Source organism: Leguminivora glycinivorella, chromosome 19 (assembly GCF_023078275.1).
Source record: "Leguminivora glycinivorella isolate SPB_JAAS2020 chromosome 19, LegGlyc_1.1, whole genome shotgun sequence".
Lineage (NCBI taxonomy): Eukaryota > Metazoa > Arthropoda > Insecta > Lepidoptera > Tortricidae > Leguminivora > Leguminivora glycinivorella.
In genome coordinates this window covers 2,101,205-2,123,040 of record NC_062989.1, presented here as the reverse complement: position 1 = coordinate 2,123,040, position 21,836 = coordinate 2,101,205, and the positions used below count along the sequence as shown (strand labels likewise).

Below are 21,836 nucleotides of genomic sequence, written 5' to 3'. Positions count from 1 at the left end.
GCGCTCGAAGACAACGGACCTGCGTTTGATCGTCCGGCGCACCTAGCTTTCGTAAGCAGCTCGATAGTTCCGAGAAGTGACGTAAACTGCGACTAAACAAATCTTGATCCTTTTTACACCTTATGCAATTTTAGCATTCGACATGCTTTTCATATGATTTTGGATTTTAAGTTATACGTGAAGTTTGTTGAGAGTTTGAATTATTATTATATTTTGGGACCAGGATGAGGTTCTGGTTCTCATAATGATGGAGTCAGGCAGGAGATGTTCAACAGAACTGCTATTCTACTTATCATAACTCCACCATGTTTGGGCTCATTAGATTTGGGCTGATGAGCACCATCGATCTAGATGAGGTCCAAGGTCTCATGATGGAGTCAGGAGGTGGTCAACAGAACTGCTATTCTCCTCATCATAACCCCATCATGTTTGGGCTCATTAGATTTGGGCTGACGAGCACCATCGAACTAGATGAGGTCCAAGGTCTCATGATGGAGTCAGGAGGTGGTCAACAGAACTGCTATTCTCCTCATCATAACCCCATCATGTTTGGGCTCATTAGATTTGGGCTGACGAGCACCATCGAACTAGATGAGGTCCAGGGTCTCATGATGGAGTCAGGAGGTGGTCAACAGAACTGCTATTCTCCTCATCATAACCCCATCATGTTTGGGCTCATTAGATTTGGGCTGACGAGCACCACCGAACTAGATGAGGTCCAAGGTCTTATGACGGGGTCAGGAGGTGGCCAACAGAACTGCTATTCTCCTCATCATAACCCCATCATGTTCGGGCTCATTAGATTTGGGCTGACGAGCACCATCGAACTAGATGAGGTCCAAGGTCTCATGATGGAGTCAGGAGGTGGTCAACAGAACTGCTATTCTCCTCATCATAACCCCATCATGTTTGGGCTCATTAGATTTGGGCTGACGAGCACCATCGAACTAGATGAGGTCCAGGGTCTCATGATGGAGTCAGGAGGTGGTCAACAGAACTGCTATTCTCCTCATCATAACCCCATCATGTTTGGGCTCATTAGATTTGGGCTGACGAGTACCACCGAACTAGATGAGGTCCAAGGTCTTATGACGGGGTCAGGAGGTGGCCAACAGAACTGCTATTCTCCTCATCATAACCCCATCATGTTCGGGCTCATTAGATTTGGGCTGACGAGCACCATCGAACTAGATGAGGTCCAAGGTCTCATGATGGAGTCAGGAGGTGGTCAACAGAACTGCTATTCTCCTCATCATAACCCCATCATGTTTGGGCTCATTAGATTTGGGCTGACGAGCACCATCGAACTAGATTAGGTCCAGGGTCTCATGATGGAGTCAGGAGGTGGCCAACAGAACTGCTATTCTCCTCATCATAATCCCATCATGTTCGGGCTCATTAGATTTGGGCTGACGAGCACCATCGAACTAGACGAGGTCCAAGTTCTCATGATGGAGTCAGGAGGTGGTCAACAGAACTGCTATTCTCCTCATCATAACCCCATCATGTTTGGGCTCATTATAAATATGTGGAAGGTCGTTAATAATAATAAATGTTTTATTAGGGTACCCCTACATGTAAAGAGGGGGCAGATATTTTTTTTCATTTCAACCCCAACGTGTGATATATTGTTAGATAGGTATTTAAAAATGAATTAGGTTTTACTAAGATCGATTTTTGATAATTTTCATATTTTCGGAAATAATCGCTATAACTTTTGAACCATATGTTTAAAAATATGAAAAAAATCACAAAAGTAGAACTTTACAAAGACTTTCTTTGAAAATTTGTTTTGAACTTTATAGGTTAGTTTTTGAGAAAAATACGGAAAACTACGGAACCCTACACTGAGCGTGGCCCGACACGCTTTTGGCCGGTTTTTATTTTATTTTAATACTTTTCTGTGCTATTCATACATAGCCACCCTAGGGGATTCAGTATTGACAGCTTCTTTTTTTTCTTTCTGCATATATTTGTTTCCGCTTTTAAGTTTATTGTAAATGAGACTGCTTGCACTTACATTGAGATTATAATTACATAATGCTATTAAATTAAATCTAATGAAGCGTTGTTTTATTTCCTAAATCTCAAAACCCTTTAAATCGAATATGTATAGTAATGAGCAAAAATTTTACCGCAGGCTTTCCAAACCGACGATGCTTGATCAGCTACTTTTAGAACGAACATGTACACCGTGTCCAATAAGTCCGAATACTCACATTTTACCTCAGTTCTAAAGATATAGGGATCACAGGGTGGCTAGCCGAATGGCACAATCGCTCACGAAACGCTCACGAAACGAAGCGCTAGTAGATATCTATCTCTATCGCGCTTGCGTATTGGCGCGACAGAGCCAGCGGCGTATCGCTTTCGTTTGGCGTCGGAGAAATGCCATTCGGCTACGGGGCCAGGCCATCAAATTCTTATTTAAACTGAAGAGTATATTCCTTTTAATAAAATACAAGCACAAAGTTCATGAAATTTCCGAAGTGTCTAAGAAAAACAAAGAGGTAAAGTGCCAACAAAATACTTGCTCGGCACGCAGGTGACGAGTTATTTTTTATAAGCAGAATCTGTATGTGATAAAACAGACGCCACGTGTCCAAAATAAACTATTATGGGTACCGAGGATAGATAACGTTCCGGGCAGCTAGAAAAATGTGCCTAGGTTCCAGAGCTCACCATCGGCCCAGGTGTGGGATGCAGTATGTAAGCGAGGTAAACTACCTTCAGTACTTACAGATAAAAGCGTTAAAATCAACGTTTTTTTCTTTAAAACCAAGGTTTTGGAGAAAAAAATGCCTTAAAGTTAAAAAGGATGCTTGGGAATGAGTATCATGTGTCCCAACAAGACGCACCTCTAGCACATTCGGCAAATGGTATTCTAGCGTAGTTTCAGACTAATTTGGCAGTTTTTTATCCGAAACATGAGTGGCCACCCAGGCCTCCAGGTTTAGGCGTATTAGACTACTTTGTATGGTCATACATGCTTTGAAGACTAAATTTTTATAAAATCATAAACCTCAAACCATTTCAAAAAGATTATTGAGAGTATTTGGGATGAAATGTGAAGAAAACGGTGCGTGCCGCGTGTGATCCGTTTGAGAAGCGTTTGAGGCTGGTAAACAAGTTAATGCTGGAGTTATTCCAAAACATTTGTTGTGAATGTAGTAAATAAGAGTGCCATTCATAAAATATAATAATAATGTAGTAACTATTTGTTCATTTTGTTTTATTGGCTATTTGTGCTGTATTCAAACTTATTGGACACGGTGTACATATTTTGATTTTCACCCTTTAAAATGTTTCTAAGACGCAACGTTTTGCAAATTTGGTCACGTCATGCACAGTTAAACTGTGGAATGAATTGTCGCCAGCGGTATTTCCGGACCAATGCGACCATCAAACCTTCAAGAAAAGAGCGTACATCCATCTTAAAGGCCGGCAACGCACCTCCAACACTTCTGGTGCTTCTGGTGTCCATGGGCGGCAGTGATCGCTTACCATCAGGCAGCCTATCTGCTCGTTTGCCTCCTATCCCATAAAAAAACGTTTAATATTTAAAAAAAAAAAAAACCGCCGCCTTTCGGGTTGTGGTGAAAGCCACTTGCGAATGTTGGATTATGTAGAAATGTGTAGGTATTTTTTAAAACTGCTTTTAATGCTTTAATTATTTGATGGCAACACAAATCAATATACGTATAACGCTAAGGTTTGAGGAGTTTCTCAATTCCTCATGAATCCGATTATAAGAAATCGAAGCTTGACAAACTTTGACTTGAAAACTCAATAATTATGCTTAACAAACATAACTAAATAAATGTCACTGTTCTGAACTTAAATGCATGCTTTTCTTACAAAAATACCAAAGTCACTATGAGTGTGCCGTTCAGATTTGAGGAGTTCGGTTCTGACCATCATCAGCAGTTCCACTGCACCAAATGTCACTGTTCCGGACGTAAGTGCATGCTGTTCTTATAAAAATACCAAAGTCACTATAAGCGTGCCGTTCAGATTTGAAGAGTTTGGTTCTGAGTGTTCTGACCATCATCAGCAGTTCCACTGCACCAAATATCACTGTTCTGGACTGGACGTAAGTGCATGATGTTCTTATAAGAATACCAAAGTCACTATAAGTGTTCCGTTCAGATTTGAGAAGATCGGTTCTGATCTGACCATCATCAGCAGTTCCACTGCACCAAATGTCACTGTTCTGGACGAAAGTGCATGCTGTTCTTATAAAAATACCAAAGTCACTATAAGCGTGCCGTTCAGATTTGAGAAGTTCCGTTCTGGCCATCATCAGCAGTTCCACTGCACCAAATGTCACTGTTTCGTACCTAAATGCATGCTGTTCCTTTAAAAACACAAAAATCACCATACGTATGCCTTTCAGATTCGAGGAGTTCCCTCGATTACTCCAGGATCCCATCATCAGAACTGGGTTCTGAGAAAAATGGGACCAATCTGTATTCATATACATTCAATATTTTTTTTTTTATCGGTCCAGGGTGGCTAGCCGAATGGCACAATCGCTCACGAAACGAAGCGCTAGTAGATATCTATCTCTATCGCGCTTGCGTATTGGCGCGACAGAGCCAGCGGCGTATCGCTTTCGTTTGGCGTCGGAGAAATGCCATTCGGCTACGGGGCCAGTAACAACGGAGATATCGAGGAACAAACATAAAAAAATGAAAAAAAAAAAAAAAAAACATACAGACGAATTGAGAACCTCGCCTCAAATCTCTCAGATTTGAGGCGACGGTTAAAAAGTGACACATCATGAGCAGTTCTAATGCACCAAATGTCACTGTTCTGGACGTAAGTGCATGCTGTTCTTATAAAAATATCAAAGTCAGTATAACTGTGATAATTTCCGAAAATATTAATATTATCAAAAAACGATCTTAGTAAACCCTTATTCATTTTTAAATACCTATCCAAAAATATATCACACGTTGGGGTTGGAATGAAAAAAAAAATCAGCCCCCACTTTACACTTTACACTAATAAAACATTTTTTTCCATTTTTCATTTTTGCACTTTGTTGACGTGATTGATATACATATTGTTACTAAATTTCAGCTTTCTAGTGCTTACGGTTACTGAGATTATCCGCGGACGGACGGACGGACGGACGGACGGACGGACGGATGGACAGACAGACATGGCGAAACTATAAGAGTTCCTAGTTGACTACGGAACCCTAAAAAACAGAAATCACTATTAAGGTCAGGTGGGGTAAGGGGGACTATGGGGGAAGGGAAACACTGATCGGTAACTCTGAATTCATAGACTGTAGCTGGGTCATTTGGTGGTCGGTAAGGTACTACCTAGGATTTAGTTCCGAAACAAAAACAAAAATAGCGCTAGCTCTAAGGAGTGTGCGTACTTGACAAAAACAAAAAATCAGTTGTCGTGCTACAAGACCACGAGTTGGACGAGTATTATTTGTGTAGTGATTTGGGTAGCAAAAAGTCATGTCCGAAGACTTTTGATATCTGTAAATATTCCTTTATATGTTTAATGTTCATGTCTGGTATTTGAATTTGAGAAAACTATGCTGTAAATATGAAAATTCAACGTGATTCATAACACAACCTACAAATGACATACCGGGGTAACGGGAACTACCATAGCCGGGGTAAGTGGAACATATGTTTCCTTTTCCCGATTTCAGGGGTCATGAACATTTTCAGAGACACATATTCTATAAGTACAGAAATTTTGTATTGATCCAAGCTTCAGTATTTTAAATACGAATAATTACTAATAATTAATAGTCGTTTTTTAATTTGCAGTACTGAAATTTGAATTTTCGAAAAAAACTTGTAAAAAAATATTTAAAAACAATTATAATTTTTAGTTAACCACCCCTGTCTCAAGTCCATATGTTCCCCTTACCCCGAATTTCAATTTATGTAAATATTTTCTATTTTAAACTATATGTCAAAGAACCAAAGTCTCCATTTGATTGGTGATGTTTTTTTTAATTTACATTACCGGTATAATCCACACTAGCAGCAATACTTTAAGATTTTAGCGAAGTGTTTCCCTTACCCCAAAACTCGGGAAAGGGAAACGGCAGGACCAGCCTAAACATTTTATAAATTTCCAGCTACATGCAATAAAGCTAGTTTAAAAATTAATTTCGCCCTAGAAAGCAGACTTAAAGAAGCATACTTTGTGTCGGTCAAGATGAATATACGACATTAAATAAAGTGATTAGAGCTCGATGTAAAATATAAAAACCGGCCAAGTGCGAGTCGGGCTCGCGCACAAAGGGTTCCGTAGCAGCAAATATAATAAACTTATTATGTCAATTTATACACCTGCCAAAATTACAGTTAAATCAACCTATCTCAAAAACTATAAGAGATACTTTGATCAAACCAAAAATCGTTGAAAGAGTTAATTAGCATGCATCACCTCTATTTTTTTTAGAATTTTATACCCCGTAGTTATAAAAATAGAGGGGGGGGACATACTTTTTACGACTTTGAGAGCTGATATCTCAAAAACCGTTCACTTTAAGAAAAATGTTTTTTAGAAAACTTTATATCATTTTAAAAGACCTTTCCATTGATACCCCACACGGGTATGTACATCGAAAAAAAAATTTTCATCCCTCAGTTACATGTATGGGGGCCCCACCCCCAATTCTTTTTTTTTTTACTATTTAGTGTCATAATTTTGTAGCGGTTCATACAACACATATTCCCATCAAATTTCATCACTGTAGTACTTATAGTTTCCGAGTAAATCGGCTGTGACAGACGGACAGACGGACAGACGGACAGACGGACATGACGAAACTATAAGGGTTCCGTTTTTGCCATTTTGGCTACGGAACCCTAAAAAATGAAGTATGTTTCCCTTACCCCACCTGACCTTAAACTATTCTCTAATTTCAAGTTCCTAACTAAAATTTTCCTAATAAAAAAAAACAAATTGATCCCGCTACAAACTTTCACCCCCTTTTTCCCTCTACTAGGGTTGTAAATTTTCATAATCGATTCTTATCTCTTCGAAATTTTGTTAATGCAATCTATACAAATTTCGACTTTCTAGCTTTCGTAGTTTCGGCTCAGTGGTGTTGGTTGTTGAATCAATCAATTAGGAAACCTGAATTTATATATGTACATGTAGACTAATACTATACTTTTACTACATTCATATACCTTATTTACTACTACCATACCATGAATATGAAATTAAATAAAGAGTCCCCATATAAAATTGAAAATTATGTTATTAGCAATTTAATTCAAAACTATCAAGATTATTCGTGTCTGCGTTGAAACGCGCGTTGAGTTGCCGGTGCTCGCGTACCGAGCGCCAACGCCATCTATCGATGGCCGTTTCGTGAAATTGATGAGCGCTCTAAGGAGTAAGGGGTCTTAAAAAATCATAATCTTACAAAAATCAGATGGAGTGCACGGAGTTCCGTACAATTTCACGACTGTCCACACACACTCTTGTTTTTTAAGATTATGAATTTTCAGATTGATCTGACAGATTGCATACAAGTATTTTTTTTAAGATTATGAATTTTAAGACTGTCTCTTGCCGGCCTTATCCCGCTGTACCAAAAGATATGTGATCTATGTCACAGCGACATAATGTCGCGCCAATCATGTGCTATCCCTGCTGTAGCATATTCGTAGGTATGTGCTTATACACGGTGATCCTGAGGAAACGGAATAATTTAACAGCGTATTCCCGATCCCATTTTAATACTAAAAGGCCTTATAAACTTTTCTGGATTTCGCTTAGTTTCAGAGTTATTACCAAATGACAAAAAAATAAAATGTCAAAAAGTGAGAAGTAAAACCTTTCAAAATGAGGTTTTTAGAAAAAACGTTTAAACTCATTTTAAGTGCCACTTTTATGAATAAAATTTACTTTTTATGTAAAAATACAGTTAAAAAAATTACAAAAAATATTTTTTTTTGGCTTGTAGATAACATTTCTTTCTTTCGTTTGGCATCAGAAATGCGTGGTTAAAATTATTCCATTTCATGGGCACATGCTATACATACACACAGTTCAATCTCCCAGCGGCCTTGCCCAAACTGATGAATCAAATCTACGGCCCTGCCCTTGACATTGTTTATGCCGATACCCTGCCTACTACGTCTATGGAATGTGACGTGGTAATAATGCCTAGATCGTAAATTCGTAATACTGATTGGTAGTGGTGTTCTAATTTAAAATGATTGTACCAATTTTCAACGTGTACTGAAATAAGTGGGGATTCGTTTAAGAGCGTATTCGGAATAGTCATATAGGAAAAAGTAAAAAAAAAAAATTTTTGATTCGAAAAACTTTTTTTAACGGCATTATTGGTTATCGAAATTTTGTATGCATAAAATAATACATTACGACACAAGTGCGTAAAAAAGGAAGTTCGAAACGAGTGGCGATAAATTAAAACACGACCGAAGGGAGTGTTTTAAATCGACACGAGTTACGAATTTCCTTTTCGCACGTGTATCGCGACGTTTTTCAGTACAAATGGCCATCCGAAGTTTCGACCTGACATATAATGAACCTACACTGCATACCTATTACCTACACCACACATGACCACGTGGGTATGCCACAGCTGTACAGTGTATTGCGAATCGCTATTATTACTTACTGATCATTCCCTTAAAATGGATACTCATATATTATGTTTTTACACCTTGTACCTTATAGTTATGTAAAATAATTATGTCGATAAGACTGCCACATTTTTTTTCTCCATTTTCTTGTAATATCAAATTTAAAACCTTGTTACTTTTACTTGTTCATTCTCCTAAATACTCACACAACCACGTGGGTATGCCACATGCCACAGCTGTATAATGTAATTGTATTCCGATTTTCGCCACGACCGCGGGCGCGTTGCTAATGCTGTCACGCTGTTGCTATGCGATGCTCCGGCATCACGAGACTGCCAATGAGGTGATTATGTGAAAAACTCGGAAAACCTGTATGCCCTTGACCAAACGTATTAATTAGTATATTCTTTATTTATTGAGCTGCTGCAAATAAGGACGGATAAAAGTTTTGAATGATCACGGTTATTTTCATTAGACTTAAATTGACACCGGGGATATAGACCGTGATATGTAATGATTTTGATCAAAAAGGTAATCACGGTGTATATCCCGGTCAATATAAGTCTATGGATGGTTAAAACCTATATTGCACTCGGGAGCGACCAAAACGAACATTTCACTTCACGAATGAGGTAGTCACTGAGCCACTCGACGACTAAATGGAATTGAATGCATTAATGTACCTAGGGAGTAGGTACGCTATATTCCAAAAACGTAGCTAAATTATCCATACTAATATTATAAATGGGAAAGTGTGTGTCTGTTTGTTTATCCGTCTTTCACAGCAAAACGGAGCCACGAATTGACGAGATTTTTTAAGTGGAGATAGTTGAAGGGATGGAGAGTGACATAGGCTACTTTTTGTCTCTTTCTAACGCGAGCGAAGCCGCCGCGCAAAAGCTAGTAAGTATATATTTTTCCTTTTTGGACTTACAGATATGGAAATACAAAACCCATGTAGACTTTCTTAATCTGCAAAAAATAGGATCAATATTTTCTGACTTGTTTCTTACTGGAAAAGTTTTATACAATTCTTAAAAAAACTATGATCAGGCGAGAAATATTTCCAATTTTTGAGCCAATCAGTTGCATTAGACATGTTTAAAAAGCAATATTCCACTGCAAGGCCACCGAGTCTCATGACCGGATAGACGAATCCTATTAGGTAACATAAATAGCTAAGGCTAAGGACATTTTGAGGACGTTCTGCCATTGACCTTGAGATGCCGCTTGGCAGGTGCTAGTATTACGGTAACACCGCGTTAGGCCGTTTTCACATTATCCGATCCGATATCGGATGTCGGAAGGATTTCAATAGAAAAAATCCAAGATGGCGCCTGTAATGTATGGGATATCGGTCCGACATCCGATATCGGATCGGATAATGTGAAATGGATGGTTTTATCGACGTGATAAAATAACGGCAGCGGACTTCATTCAGCTTAGCACAACTTGCGCTCTCGAACCTGGGTCCATAGGTCCATACCATTGTATCGACATCGACTCGCGCACGAGAGCGCACGCAGTGCTAGACTGTATACTAAGTCATGTATGAAAAGGAAACTTTCCTTCTAGTCAAATCAGCTTCTTGTTAACCCCCGACGAAAAAACGATGTCTGTCTGTCTGTCTGTCTGTTTGTTTGTCTGTCTGTGTGTTTTTGTCTGTGGCATCGTAGCTCCCGAACTGATGACCCGTTTTAGATTTAGTTTTTTTTTGTCTGAAAGCTGAGTTAGTCGGGAGTGTTCTTAGCCATGTTTCATGAAAATCGGTCTACTATGTCGCAGTCGGAAGTTTTTTCAAAATTTTAATTTTGTGGTTAGGTTATTTTTAAGAACTGCCAAAACTAATGTGAACGATTTGCTAATATCGAATTAATATGAAATCGTGTTGAGTGATGTCACTCACATTATATATTTCTATCCGACTTATTAAATAGATAATATAATAATAAATAGACTATCTATATACTCAGCGACAGTCAAGCGGCACTCAAAGCTTTCACATCGCCCATCAGAGTTACCTCTAGACTGGTATTAAACGGCATCCAAGCTCTTAACAAGCTTGGAAGGCAAAACAAGGTGCAACTGGTATGGATACCGGGGCACGAAGGCTTCATTGGCAATGAAAACGCTGATGAACTTGCCAAGGCCGGATCTGAAGACAACTTCATAGGTCCGGAACCTTATGTGGGCCTTTCACAAGGAACCATTAGAATATGGCTATGAAAGACCAAACAAAGGCTAGTCACCAAAAAGAGTGGGATGCCCTGGTTGGTCTGAAGCACTCAAAGCTCTTTATGCAGAGGGTAGACTCTGGATGGAGCAAAAAGCTAGGGAAGCTAGGCAAAAGACACCTCCAAATTATAACGGGGGTGTTCACAGGCCATTACGGGGTCAAAGGAATTTTGGCCAAGATGGGACACGCCGACAACACTGATTGTCGCATGTGTGGCGAAGAGGAAGAGACCGTCAGACATTTAATGTGTGAATGTCACGCCCTCGCCAGACAAAGAATGAAGAACTTCGGAGCAGGCTACCTGGCACCGAAGGACTTCAGAGAGCTACCCATGAGCCTCATCATCCGATACGTGGAAATGGTCGAGAAGCTCCTGAATAGCTGAAGGATCTTAGGATCGTAGGGGGTAATTGCACAAAAGATACCGATGGGTCGAAGTGTATCCGTAAGGGCCCCCGCAGATTTAAGATAAGAAGATAAGATAAATAGATAATATATTATTGGATTTTATAATTATAATATCTGATGCTTTATTTTGTGCATCGTTTATAATATTTTAGAGCAAGTACAGGCAAAAGTTCCCTATTCATGGGTATTAAAAGTGATCAATATCTATTTAGGTATTTATTTACGGCCCGATTGATTTTAATATTCTTATCTCCTAACTTACCTACGTATTTTAGAAAGTAACTGGCATATTGCACACGGCACAGTATGAAGACTGTATATGTTTGGCATTGAACTTGGCTTTACGATCGCCAATGCCGGTTGGTAACACATGTTACCTAACTATGCGCGTTGAGCGTACAGTCAGCAGCAGAAGTAGCGTAGCGGGCAAGGTGTTCAAAATAAACTTGACACGATCTTATTTTTAAGGCAATAAGAGCTTATTAATATATGTAGGGAACAAATAAAATTATTTTATTAAATATATTTTGATTTGATTTTCGCCTTTAGAGTTGGTCAAAGGCGCCTAGCCTTCAGAGATAACATACACTAGATAAATTTCGACGGGTACCTCGGCGGTCGGGGTGGTGTAGCGGCTTAGCACGTCAGCCGCGATAGCTGGAGACCCGCGTTCGATTCCCGGCTCCGCCACCAGTAGGCTTCATCGCTTTTTCTGTAGTATATGGTATCTATTTCAGTTTATAGGTTAATGTTTGTCTTATGTGTTTAACGATGATTTCTTTGTTTGCGCAGCTGATGAAGCGGACGAGGCAGCTAATCGGCAAGAAGCTCTTCGAAATGATCATGAAAGCGACGTTCTACGGACAGTTCGTCGCTGGCGAAGACCAGAACAAGATCCGACCCACAGTTGACAGGTGAATACATAGACATACATACATATAATCACGTCTGTATCCCATAAAGGGGTAGGCAGAGCACGTGAACTACTCAAGTTTCAGTGCCACTCTTGGCAAAATGGGGTTGAAAGAAATCCAAATATTTTGTGACATTGCAGTGACAGGTTGCCAGCATCTCGCCTACGCCACAATTTAACCCATATCCCACAGTCGACTTCTCCGACACCCACGGGAAGAAAGGGGGTGGCGAAATTCTTAAGCCGTCCCCCGTGGCGTGACAGAGCCAGACTACCTTTCGCGCCGTTTCATTTTCATTTCGCGTCGTAGAAATGACATTTGGCTACGGGGCCAGACCAGTAAAAATGTAAGAAACAGAAAATTACGGTAATAGTTGCTCAATATCTCTAAAAACACAATTTTGCCGAGACAGCCTTGCAACTTGTAGGTATAGATACTTATTCAAAGGTCTTATAAGGTGGAGCAATTTTCCTTATAATTTTTCATGTGTGACGTCATATTATTAGGTAAATATCTCACCCTGAGCTCTTTTGATTATACCAACTTAGACTTTATCCGTCTATACGGACTACGGAGTTACATATCGTCACTACTTTGAAAAAAATCTCGTATCTCACGCTGCTCCTTAAAGTTAAAACGCAGTAAGTCTATATGCATTCCATAAAATTTCTTTATCAGTGACAGACGAAGATACAAGTTTTTTTAAAAGTAGTGGCGATATGTCTTTGATAATACACTCTTTTCGTTGTATGACACATTTTGATCAACTCTTTAAGATGTGTACTAAATTTTCTGTTTATTTTTCCAGACTTCGATCGTTCGGCGTCAAGTCCATCCTAGACTACTCCGTGGAAGAGGATCTCTCCAAGGAGGAGGCGGAGAAGCGAGAAGTCAGGTAACTAGTCTGATGGATGGTCTCTCGACCCTGCAGCAGGGTTAGCACATGTCTGCCACGAGAGTATGTCGTCCCGTCCTTATGTCATTAAAAGCTAGCCAGCCACACTTGTGCGTTTTGAGAGCATAGGCGGAGCGTTTGCGGAGCGCAATGATAGCGGTGCGCCGGACGAACGCTGGCGTTGCGATGACGTTTTTGTGTTGCTCTGCTAAGTAGTTCTCGCTCCCGGTCGGCGCAGTCACACACTCGTTCTCGTTCCGAACCGCTCGCGCTCGCCGATCCTATATTGAACTACGAGTAAATGAGCAAAGACTGATTCACAGAACACGGAAAGATTCAGTTCATTTCGGTCATTGATGAGATTTTATTCCAAACAATACATAGTTCGTGAACGACACAAGGCTATTCTACTAGAATAAGGGTTCGGCGTCATCTCTTCAACAGGGTCTGCTAAAGCCTAAACGGAAGGCTAGTCTGATATATAAAGAGAGCAGAAACCCGATAATTATGACAATTTCTCCTCGCGACATTTTTTGTGCGCCTGACTTTTTTTTAATAAATGGGCTTACTCTGGCCACAGACTATCCAAAGGCAAAGACGTGGCCTACGATGGAGTGAGCTCGCCCAGAAGATGCCTGTTCCTGCTCGTTTGCTGCCTATTTCATAAAAAAAAAAGACTGATCTATGAAGTCCAGTATAAAAAAAAGTAAAGTTCTGTTAGCTTCACCGTCATTCTAAATAGGCTAAAATATTACGACATCAGTTTAATAGGGCGTTGACCTTTTTTGAAACTAACAATGAGAGCGGGCGGGGCAGCCGCTACTGCTGAATCGGCAAAATCTCGCAAATATATAGCCCTCACGGACCATCATATTTTTGCGGCATTTGCAGTCGAAACTCTAGGACCGTGGCACAGTATAAAGCAGTAATAACTCTTCTAACAAACTTCACTCCGCGCGGTGTGTCGAAAACTACTCTCCATATGCACCAAATACATGCGAAACTGGTAAATATTGGGCTGGACAGTCGGGGCCTCGTTCGCGCGCTGTGTTGACGTGTTGAGTTCGGGAGAAAATGACGTCAGCACTGAAGACATATTTTCGTTACTGTAGTGTTTATGGGTGTATGGAGAACAGTTCTCAAAATGCGGAAATGTCAGAATGTTCTTTAGAATTCCTAGACACCCAGAAAAGTAAGTGGTTGTTATATTTTTGCAGTGTTAGGTACATTATTGCTTACGTAAATGGCGTAAAAGCAGGGGCGGCTCACTCCGCGATCCTTTCACCGCGCTACAAGTACATGCCGGCGGCCGCGAGTTCGCGGCCCATTCAGTGGCGACGACCTTCGCGCGGCGCAATAGAATTCAATGTCGTCTGCACGCGTGCGGTCCGTTTGTTAATATAGGTAATAATTTAGAATGGCGGCGTTTTGTGAACTTCAAAGGAGTGAGCCTTCTGTACTTGTACCTACTATTATATATTCTGTGGTAAAAGTGAGATTTAAAGCTAGAATGACACATTAAAATCAATAAAGATTTATCTGTAACGACATTTAGGTAGATGCTGCGATCTATCTAGCTCGAAAGTTTGGTACCTACTTAAATATTGTGCAAACATCTATTCAAACATTTTATGTAAATACGATTTCGTCAGTATTTAAGAAACAAACACGTACTTGAATCTTTATTAGATAAAAAGGTAGAAAGAGCGTTGGTACTAGCATAGCGCCATACACAGTTACTACGAGTAGGACAGTAGCACAGGTACAACCCTGCGTGACCTTGCGCAGTAGTAACGACCGCGTCGCCGCTGCCGGAGATTAACTACTGATTTATCCTTATACTGTGACCGTGGTGCCCAAGCGCTCACAAATTAATTAGGGACTTATCAAAAAAAATCTGTGATGTCACCGGGGACCGTAGGGCTGGCTCGTTCTTCACCCAACTAATTGGCATTGCGATGCAAAAGGGGAACGCAGCTAGCCTTATTGGGAACCTTACCGGCGGGTTCAGACCTCAGTGACCTTGCCTAGTTAATAGGTACTTTAAATTTATTTTCATATAATTTTTATATTTTTAGGTAACTATTAGTTTTAGTTTTGTTATAGTTTTACGTTAGTTTTTATTATTAAGTTTCCATTGTATTATGTAGGTACCTATAAATGAAACTAACATAATTATGTTTCCTTGTAGTAATAGCCTAATTAAACTTTCATAATCTTAATCAATGTACAGTTGTATTAACGTTGTTATATGCGATTGTTGCGAGTATTTTGAGTCATTTAGGGTCTGCAGGCGTATAAGGACTATTTCAAACACATAAGGTCGAAAAGTGGTAAACCACTATTTTGGCTGACTGGACGTTATTATTCGTTGTTCTACGCACCCAATTTTTATGGACAACCTTTGTAAAAATTATTACTACTTTCGAATTGTCTACAAATGCACGTGCTCTGTTTCTAAACAAACAAGCATTTCATCGGTATCCCCCTTTTATAATATAACTCATCTCATAACATAACTCTTCATTCGCACAAGTATGTAGCGTCCGAACGTTACCCGTCCGCAATTTTCTCATTATTTTTACTTGTCAAAGACACGCCGACTTACATATGTATGTATGTATGTGTTCTACTTTTACGTGTGTGTAGCTCGCCACAATAGAATCGTGATTCTAAAATAGTTGAGAGCTGAGCCGGCCTTCGGTTGACAATCATGAAATGCGAGTAACGGCCATCTCTCTAGTTTTCTTTTGTTTTTAAGGCCACTGGCCAATGTTTTATTCTTATAAATTGCATAGAAAAACTGATAACGTACTGGCCATTTGTACGAAAGAGTAGCGTTGCCGGGTTAGCACATGATTGGCGCGAGATTACGTCGGTGGAACGACATAATTAGAAAAAGACGGGTGGTATACGTCGCGGCGAATACTGTCGCTCTAATCATGTGCTAACCCTTCTGTCACGGATACATCTAATCTTATGGGCATGTCAAATATATATAGCTAGCGGAAGTCTTTGGAAATAATCTGGCTGTATAAGGTTTAGGATTGAACATTGGAAAGCACGACACCAGTCTTGCACCTAGCGAATAGTTCATTACATCTATTTGGCATGTTACTGTTTGCAATCAATACAAAACAAGACAAGTAAATTTAAAAACGACGATTATCTTACTTGAAACGATAATAGTTATTTGTTATACAAGGGGGCAAAGTTGTATTTTAACGCCGAGTGTGGAATTGAAAAACGAGCAAGTGAAAGGATTCTATAGTTGAACCACGAGTGAAGCGAGTGGTTCGAGAATAGAATCCTGAACTTGCGAGTTTTTTAACACACGAGAGGTAAAATACATTTGCACCCGAGTGTAACACAAAACTTTTCCCCTCACTATAGCGAGGAAACTACAACGCAAAAAATGCGTTTATCACTGCTTCCAGTAGTTCCACAGGTGGTAAATCATCTTTATTACTAGATTCACCTACTTTTATCAATTTTAAAGCAGTTAATTTGACTTTATTCAAGGTCAAATTACTTTACCCACTAGTGGATAAAATGCGTTTTTACCCGCTGGTATTAAAGGACAAAACACGTGTTTCCGAGCTAGTGAGGGGAAAACGATATAAACGTATTTAAAAGTCAATAACCTCATTTTCTTCCTTCGTAAGTACCTATAGGTATAAAATAATTTCTATTTCATGTTGAACCATATTGTCGATATATCCATAATATTTAACGATTGTTAGATTTATCTACAGGTATTAAGTAACGAACGACGTATTCAAGAAAATCTATTATTATAAAACTCGTTAAACATACTTTGTGTTCTATTCTTCCTCCTCCATTCTTAGCGATTTAAAACACTAGTTTGGTTACAAAATTATCCTCATACGAGTGTGGTTAGGTATAATGATTTTAAGCTGCTCATTTTAGCCATTAAACTTCTATTTGCACGACGCGAGTACTTCTATAGACTTTTAACCAAATCTTGGCACCAAAAAATGGCGCGAAATTAAAATCTTCTATGACAATTCAACCTCCGCCTTTTTTTTGACGGAGTGGAAATGCAACGCACGATGTGTGGGACTCGCCGTTTCTTTCCCCTCCCCTAGCGAGAGGGAGGAAACTTGGTCCTACCCACTAAACCCACTCCGGCGTTTCATCCTCTTTGCCGCTCGTGAGGGCGCGCTGGGATCGATGTATGTCATACACCACGGCGCCCTCTGGCATTGCCCGGGCTTACGGTCAAGGCACCCGCAAATGGGGGATCAGAAACGCTTGATTCCCCTCGCTGGCATCGGGGGCGTACGCTCTTCGCCTTCGACCCTGCCGCCTGCGTCGTAGCGGAAGAGCGTCTGCGGCTGCTTCTCGCTCCCTCTCTGCTTCTTCCTTCAACGTCTGCCCCTACATTTTCAATCAAGTGTTATGGATTCCGCCAAACGTCAAGGTTTGGGAAAGCACGCGTTTTATGAAGAATTGACCGCTGCTTATTTTAAGAATTTGCCGCCTTTTTTAGTGCCAAGACACAGTATAATAAAGAGTATACTATCGTACAGTATGGCCACTCCTGCTCCCCGTTGAAAGTGCCGCCTACCCCCTCGGTTACCTCATAGTTACCGCCTGTCAAAAACGCGAACAGTCGACCTGTCATATCTCACTCATACAAGCAAAGTACGCGTTCACCTAGACGAGCTTAGAATGTGTGCTAGAAACGCGCCTTTTTTACATATTTGATCGCGTGTCCGAGATGTGGCCAAGATTTGCTTGACCGTCACTATACCTAATAGTACCTATACAATAAGTATTCGTTGCATGCTGTTTGGTCCTCCTATATGGGGCTTACATAATGTGATTCACTTCATCTACCCTACACTTATATAATTTTACGCTAAAGATGTAGCTGCTAATAATTTTAATAAATAAATGGGTTATTATAATTATGTTGTAGAGGTACTAATAAATAGGACATTTAATTTTATTAAGCTTTCTTAATTTGATATTTAAGTGCCTTTGTCTTAGATTAATAACGCATAGATAGTGTGTCCGAACACGCCTAGTGAAGCCATTTCTGGTATGACCGCTCGACACAATCGTGTTGTTTTCGAACGGCCCTCGCAGTACTCAATGTCAAGTCGGTCTGAATACGTCTCCCAAAAAAATACCAGAAGGATGATTTGTGCAGTGAATGGGTGTTACAAACGCAACATACATAATATTAAAAATAAACCGCCCGATATTACAGTAAGTATAAAGTTTAATGTGATATTTTTACGAATTCGTAAATACTCAAATTTAAATCCTCGTCACGTCCGCCGTTTCTAATAAAATAAATGTTGCCAGTGAAATTATTTTATTTCCGCCAAATGTTTAAATACACTGGTGTATTTTGATTGGGCAGCTATGAGATCCCGTGGACATACGCGAAAATGGTCTAAGGAGACCTTCCCTCGATTTCAAATTGATGAAAAATGGCATTTACAGATTTTGGAAAAAACATACAGGGTGCGAGAAAATGGGCATTTTTGAAAAACTTTTTTTTTTAACGCCAATCGATTCCACTCCTATACAGGATCAAAAGCTTGTATGAGACGAAAACAAATCCGGCTAGAAAAGTCACAAGTCGCGAAAAACTTTTCCTATACAATTTGTATGAATATTTTTCACATGGTGTTTTCCTGTGTACCTATATTTAAAAATACATTTTATTTTTAGTTTTTAACCCCCCATACAAAAAGGGGTGTCTTAAAAAACTTTCCATACATTTTTGTAGGGCATGTCATCTAAAACACGATATAATAAAATAGGGCTCCGAGCTGCTCGGTCGCCCAGGTACTTATAGCATAATGTTCGTTTTAGATTTCCGACTGATCCGCTTCTGTCTGCGAGATGGACGGAGAAAATTCGACAAAACAGGAACGATGCAATCTGAAAACCTACTAAATAAAGTCGGGTATGCTCGCTCTTTTATTTCTACTTATCATTTGACCAAGTAACTAGACATAAAACTTTGCCTTCCTTTCATATGGGTAATTTTATATAATCAATTAAAAATAATAACACTTCCAATTAGTAGAGATTAATGATTTTCTTAACTATTGTAGATTTCAAATGTCGCATTAGTAGTCCTCGAGATATTTATAAATGTGACAGATAGACAGACGGACGGAGTCGTACCTGTTTAGTACGGAACCCTAAAATCGTCTTTTTGCATTCCCGGTTATCGCACTAAACATTATTAGTAATTCATTATTACTACCAAGTATAACGACTTTGTAAAAATATCACAACTTTGAGGGAAATAAATAAACTCTGGCAGCATTTTTATTATCATTGTGTGCGTGGGGTGAGTGTAAACGTTCGTTCCACGCACACATCAGACGTGTTTCGGCTTTACTTTCGAGATTATAGGTCTATGTGTTATGTCAATGGAGCCAAATTTAAAGCGTACTCTTCCATTATTTCAGGAGCAGTATCACAAGTTGTCGCTTACAAGAATTGCTAAAAAACGGGCCCCGAAGCCTCCAAGACATTGCCGTTGCCGGGTTTTTGTTTTGTTTCTTTTCTTTTTAGCGGCCATTTTGAATTCATCTGTAGCGCATTCGAGTAGACTCCATTTGAAAAGTAATTGTCTCATTTTTAACGCCTTTCAAGTTGTAGTGTTGTTAATTAGTTTTCTTTTAGCTCATTAGCGGAGTACGTTTGTAATTATTGTAATGAGATTTAGCAGTTAATTAGCGAGTGCTAGCGAGCAACTGTGTAGTTTGTAATACTCTTAAAAACAATTATCGGTATTATTAGGCCGTTTTCACATTATCCGATCCGATATCGGATGTAGGAAGGATGTAAAATGTAAGATTTATGCGCTTCCAGGTCTTCATTTATGTATTCAATAAATCGTTATGACTAAAAAACGATATAAAACGCAAAAATTGCGGATTTAATGCTGATGGCACTCTCCTATAACAGTTTTTGTTTGAGGCACCATCGAACTGCCGATATCGGCAGGACGCTTCCGACCATTTTTAGCATGCCGGACCCCCCGCCAGTTGTCGGCCGATAATATTTTGTTTGTGTGCGTATATAATGTAGGTATAAGTTTGTAGTAGTGTGCGTGCCAAAAATGGCGTCTATTAACACTTTCGCTACCAAGAACCCGACTGTCGGGTACACCGCTCGTAGAAGCGTAGCCGATTACATGGGTTTCCCCGTATGTAGCGAAAATGTCGTAGCGCCGCGTAGAGCCCGGTTTCGAAAGTGTTAAACAGTTGTTAATGATCGAAATTCAAATTAGTTGACAGTTTCCATTGAAAAAAAAAGGTTGTAATGCATCGGTCCGAATTGCGGATACTAGTTTTTTCATCTTTTAGTATATATATTTGAATGTAAAATTATTTATTTTGCCTGACACTCTGAGTATTTTTTATGCTCGTTATTTTAATTTTACAATATAATATTTGGAATATTAGTGCTTATAATTATTAAATATAAAACATTTTTTATTTATTTCTTGATACAAAATCATACTTCATTGATTTGGAACAATGCGTTTTATCGGACCTACATCCGACACTAACGGAAGCATTTACCGGATGTAGGATGTCGGTCCGACACCCGATATCGGATCGGATAATGTGAAAACGGCCTTACTGTAATAAGTTTAGTTAACTATCTTTATTTTTAATTTTACTACGTCTTTTTAATTTTTTTTACAGGTCTGGGATTTGGATTCTGTTAGTTGATTTTTCAGACATGGCTGCGAGTTGCTAAACAAGTAGTGAAAATCGTTTACTATGCGTTTACTATTTTATCACTATTTATGTCATCGCGGATTTAATTTTCGTGATAACATTCAATGGTTTAGTTTATGTTATGGTGCGACTTTTATTACACGACACGAACCTACATTTATAATACTTCTAAAAATGTTGTTGTTGTAAACAGTAGGGCAATGCTCTTGACATTGAGTGTTGTGTCTATTTTGATGACGACTAAATAGAAGAACCTGATTCAGATTTACCCATTTGTCTTGGATTTGAACTTGTTTTGACACGACCTACTGTCGTTACCAATGTTGTTAGCTAATTACGAACACTACGCCCATGGAACCGAACACTTATGCCCGACGACGGATCTGCGAAAGATTTCAAAGATTCGAAACGTGTCGTCAATAGGTCAGCAATTCCCAAAATCAGATTTATATACATACGTATTCTGTAACAAGAAAGGAAAGTTTCATAGGAACCGGCAACCTTCAAATCAAGAGTGAACAGGCATCTTCTGGGCGAGCTCACTCCATCGTAGGCCACGTCTTTGCCTTTGGCTAGTCTGTGGTCAAGAGTAAGCCCATTTATAATAATAATAAAAAAAAAACTACCTGGGATTTCACTACTAGGTATAAGGAGCATATGGCATCATACAGGCACAATCATCCAGAGAGATCCAATTTTGCAAAGCATTTGATAGAGAGTGACCATACTGTATCAGAGAATCATTCTTTTGATGTTTTACATGTATGTGAGAAAGGGCTGCGTTTGGGGGTTCTGGAACAGTTGGAGATAATTAGGTACAACAATAGGGGGTTAATCCTTAATGAGCAGTTGAATGTTGCGTCATCGCCGTTATTACGAATTTTTCCATCTAACTTGCTTGGTAGGGGGGGTGGACAAAGTATAAATATGGCCGACCATTCTGGGGACGATCAGTCAGTTGCGGGACTTCGGACCGTCAACATCAGCTCCTGAGGATGCCTCGTAGAGAGGCGAAACACGTGTCGAGTT

At 39.5% G+C, this 21,836-nt stretch overlaps 1 protein-coding gene across 1 annotated transcript in view; it reads left to right on the top strand.

The window, feature by feature from the left end:
* The window catches only part of LOC125236345 (proline dehydrogenase 1, mitochondrial), an 89,240-nt gene that overhangs the window by 16,671 nt on the left and 50,733 nt on the right, over positions 1–21,836 (top strand). Inside the window, exons 2-3 of the mRNA XM_048143120.1 lie at positions 12,046–12,167; positions 12,976–13,062. Of these exons, the coding sequence (XP_047999077.1) occupies positions 12,046–12,167; positions 12,976–13,062 (209 nt within the window). The remainder of the gene's footprint in view (positions 1–12,045; positions 12,168–12,975; positions 13,063–21,836) is intronic.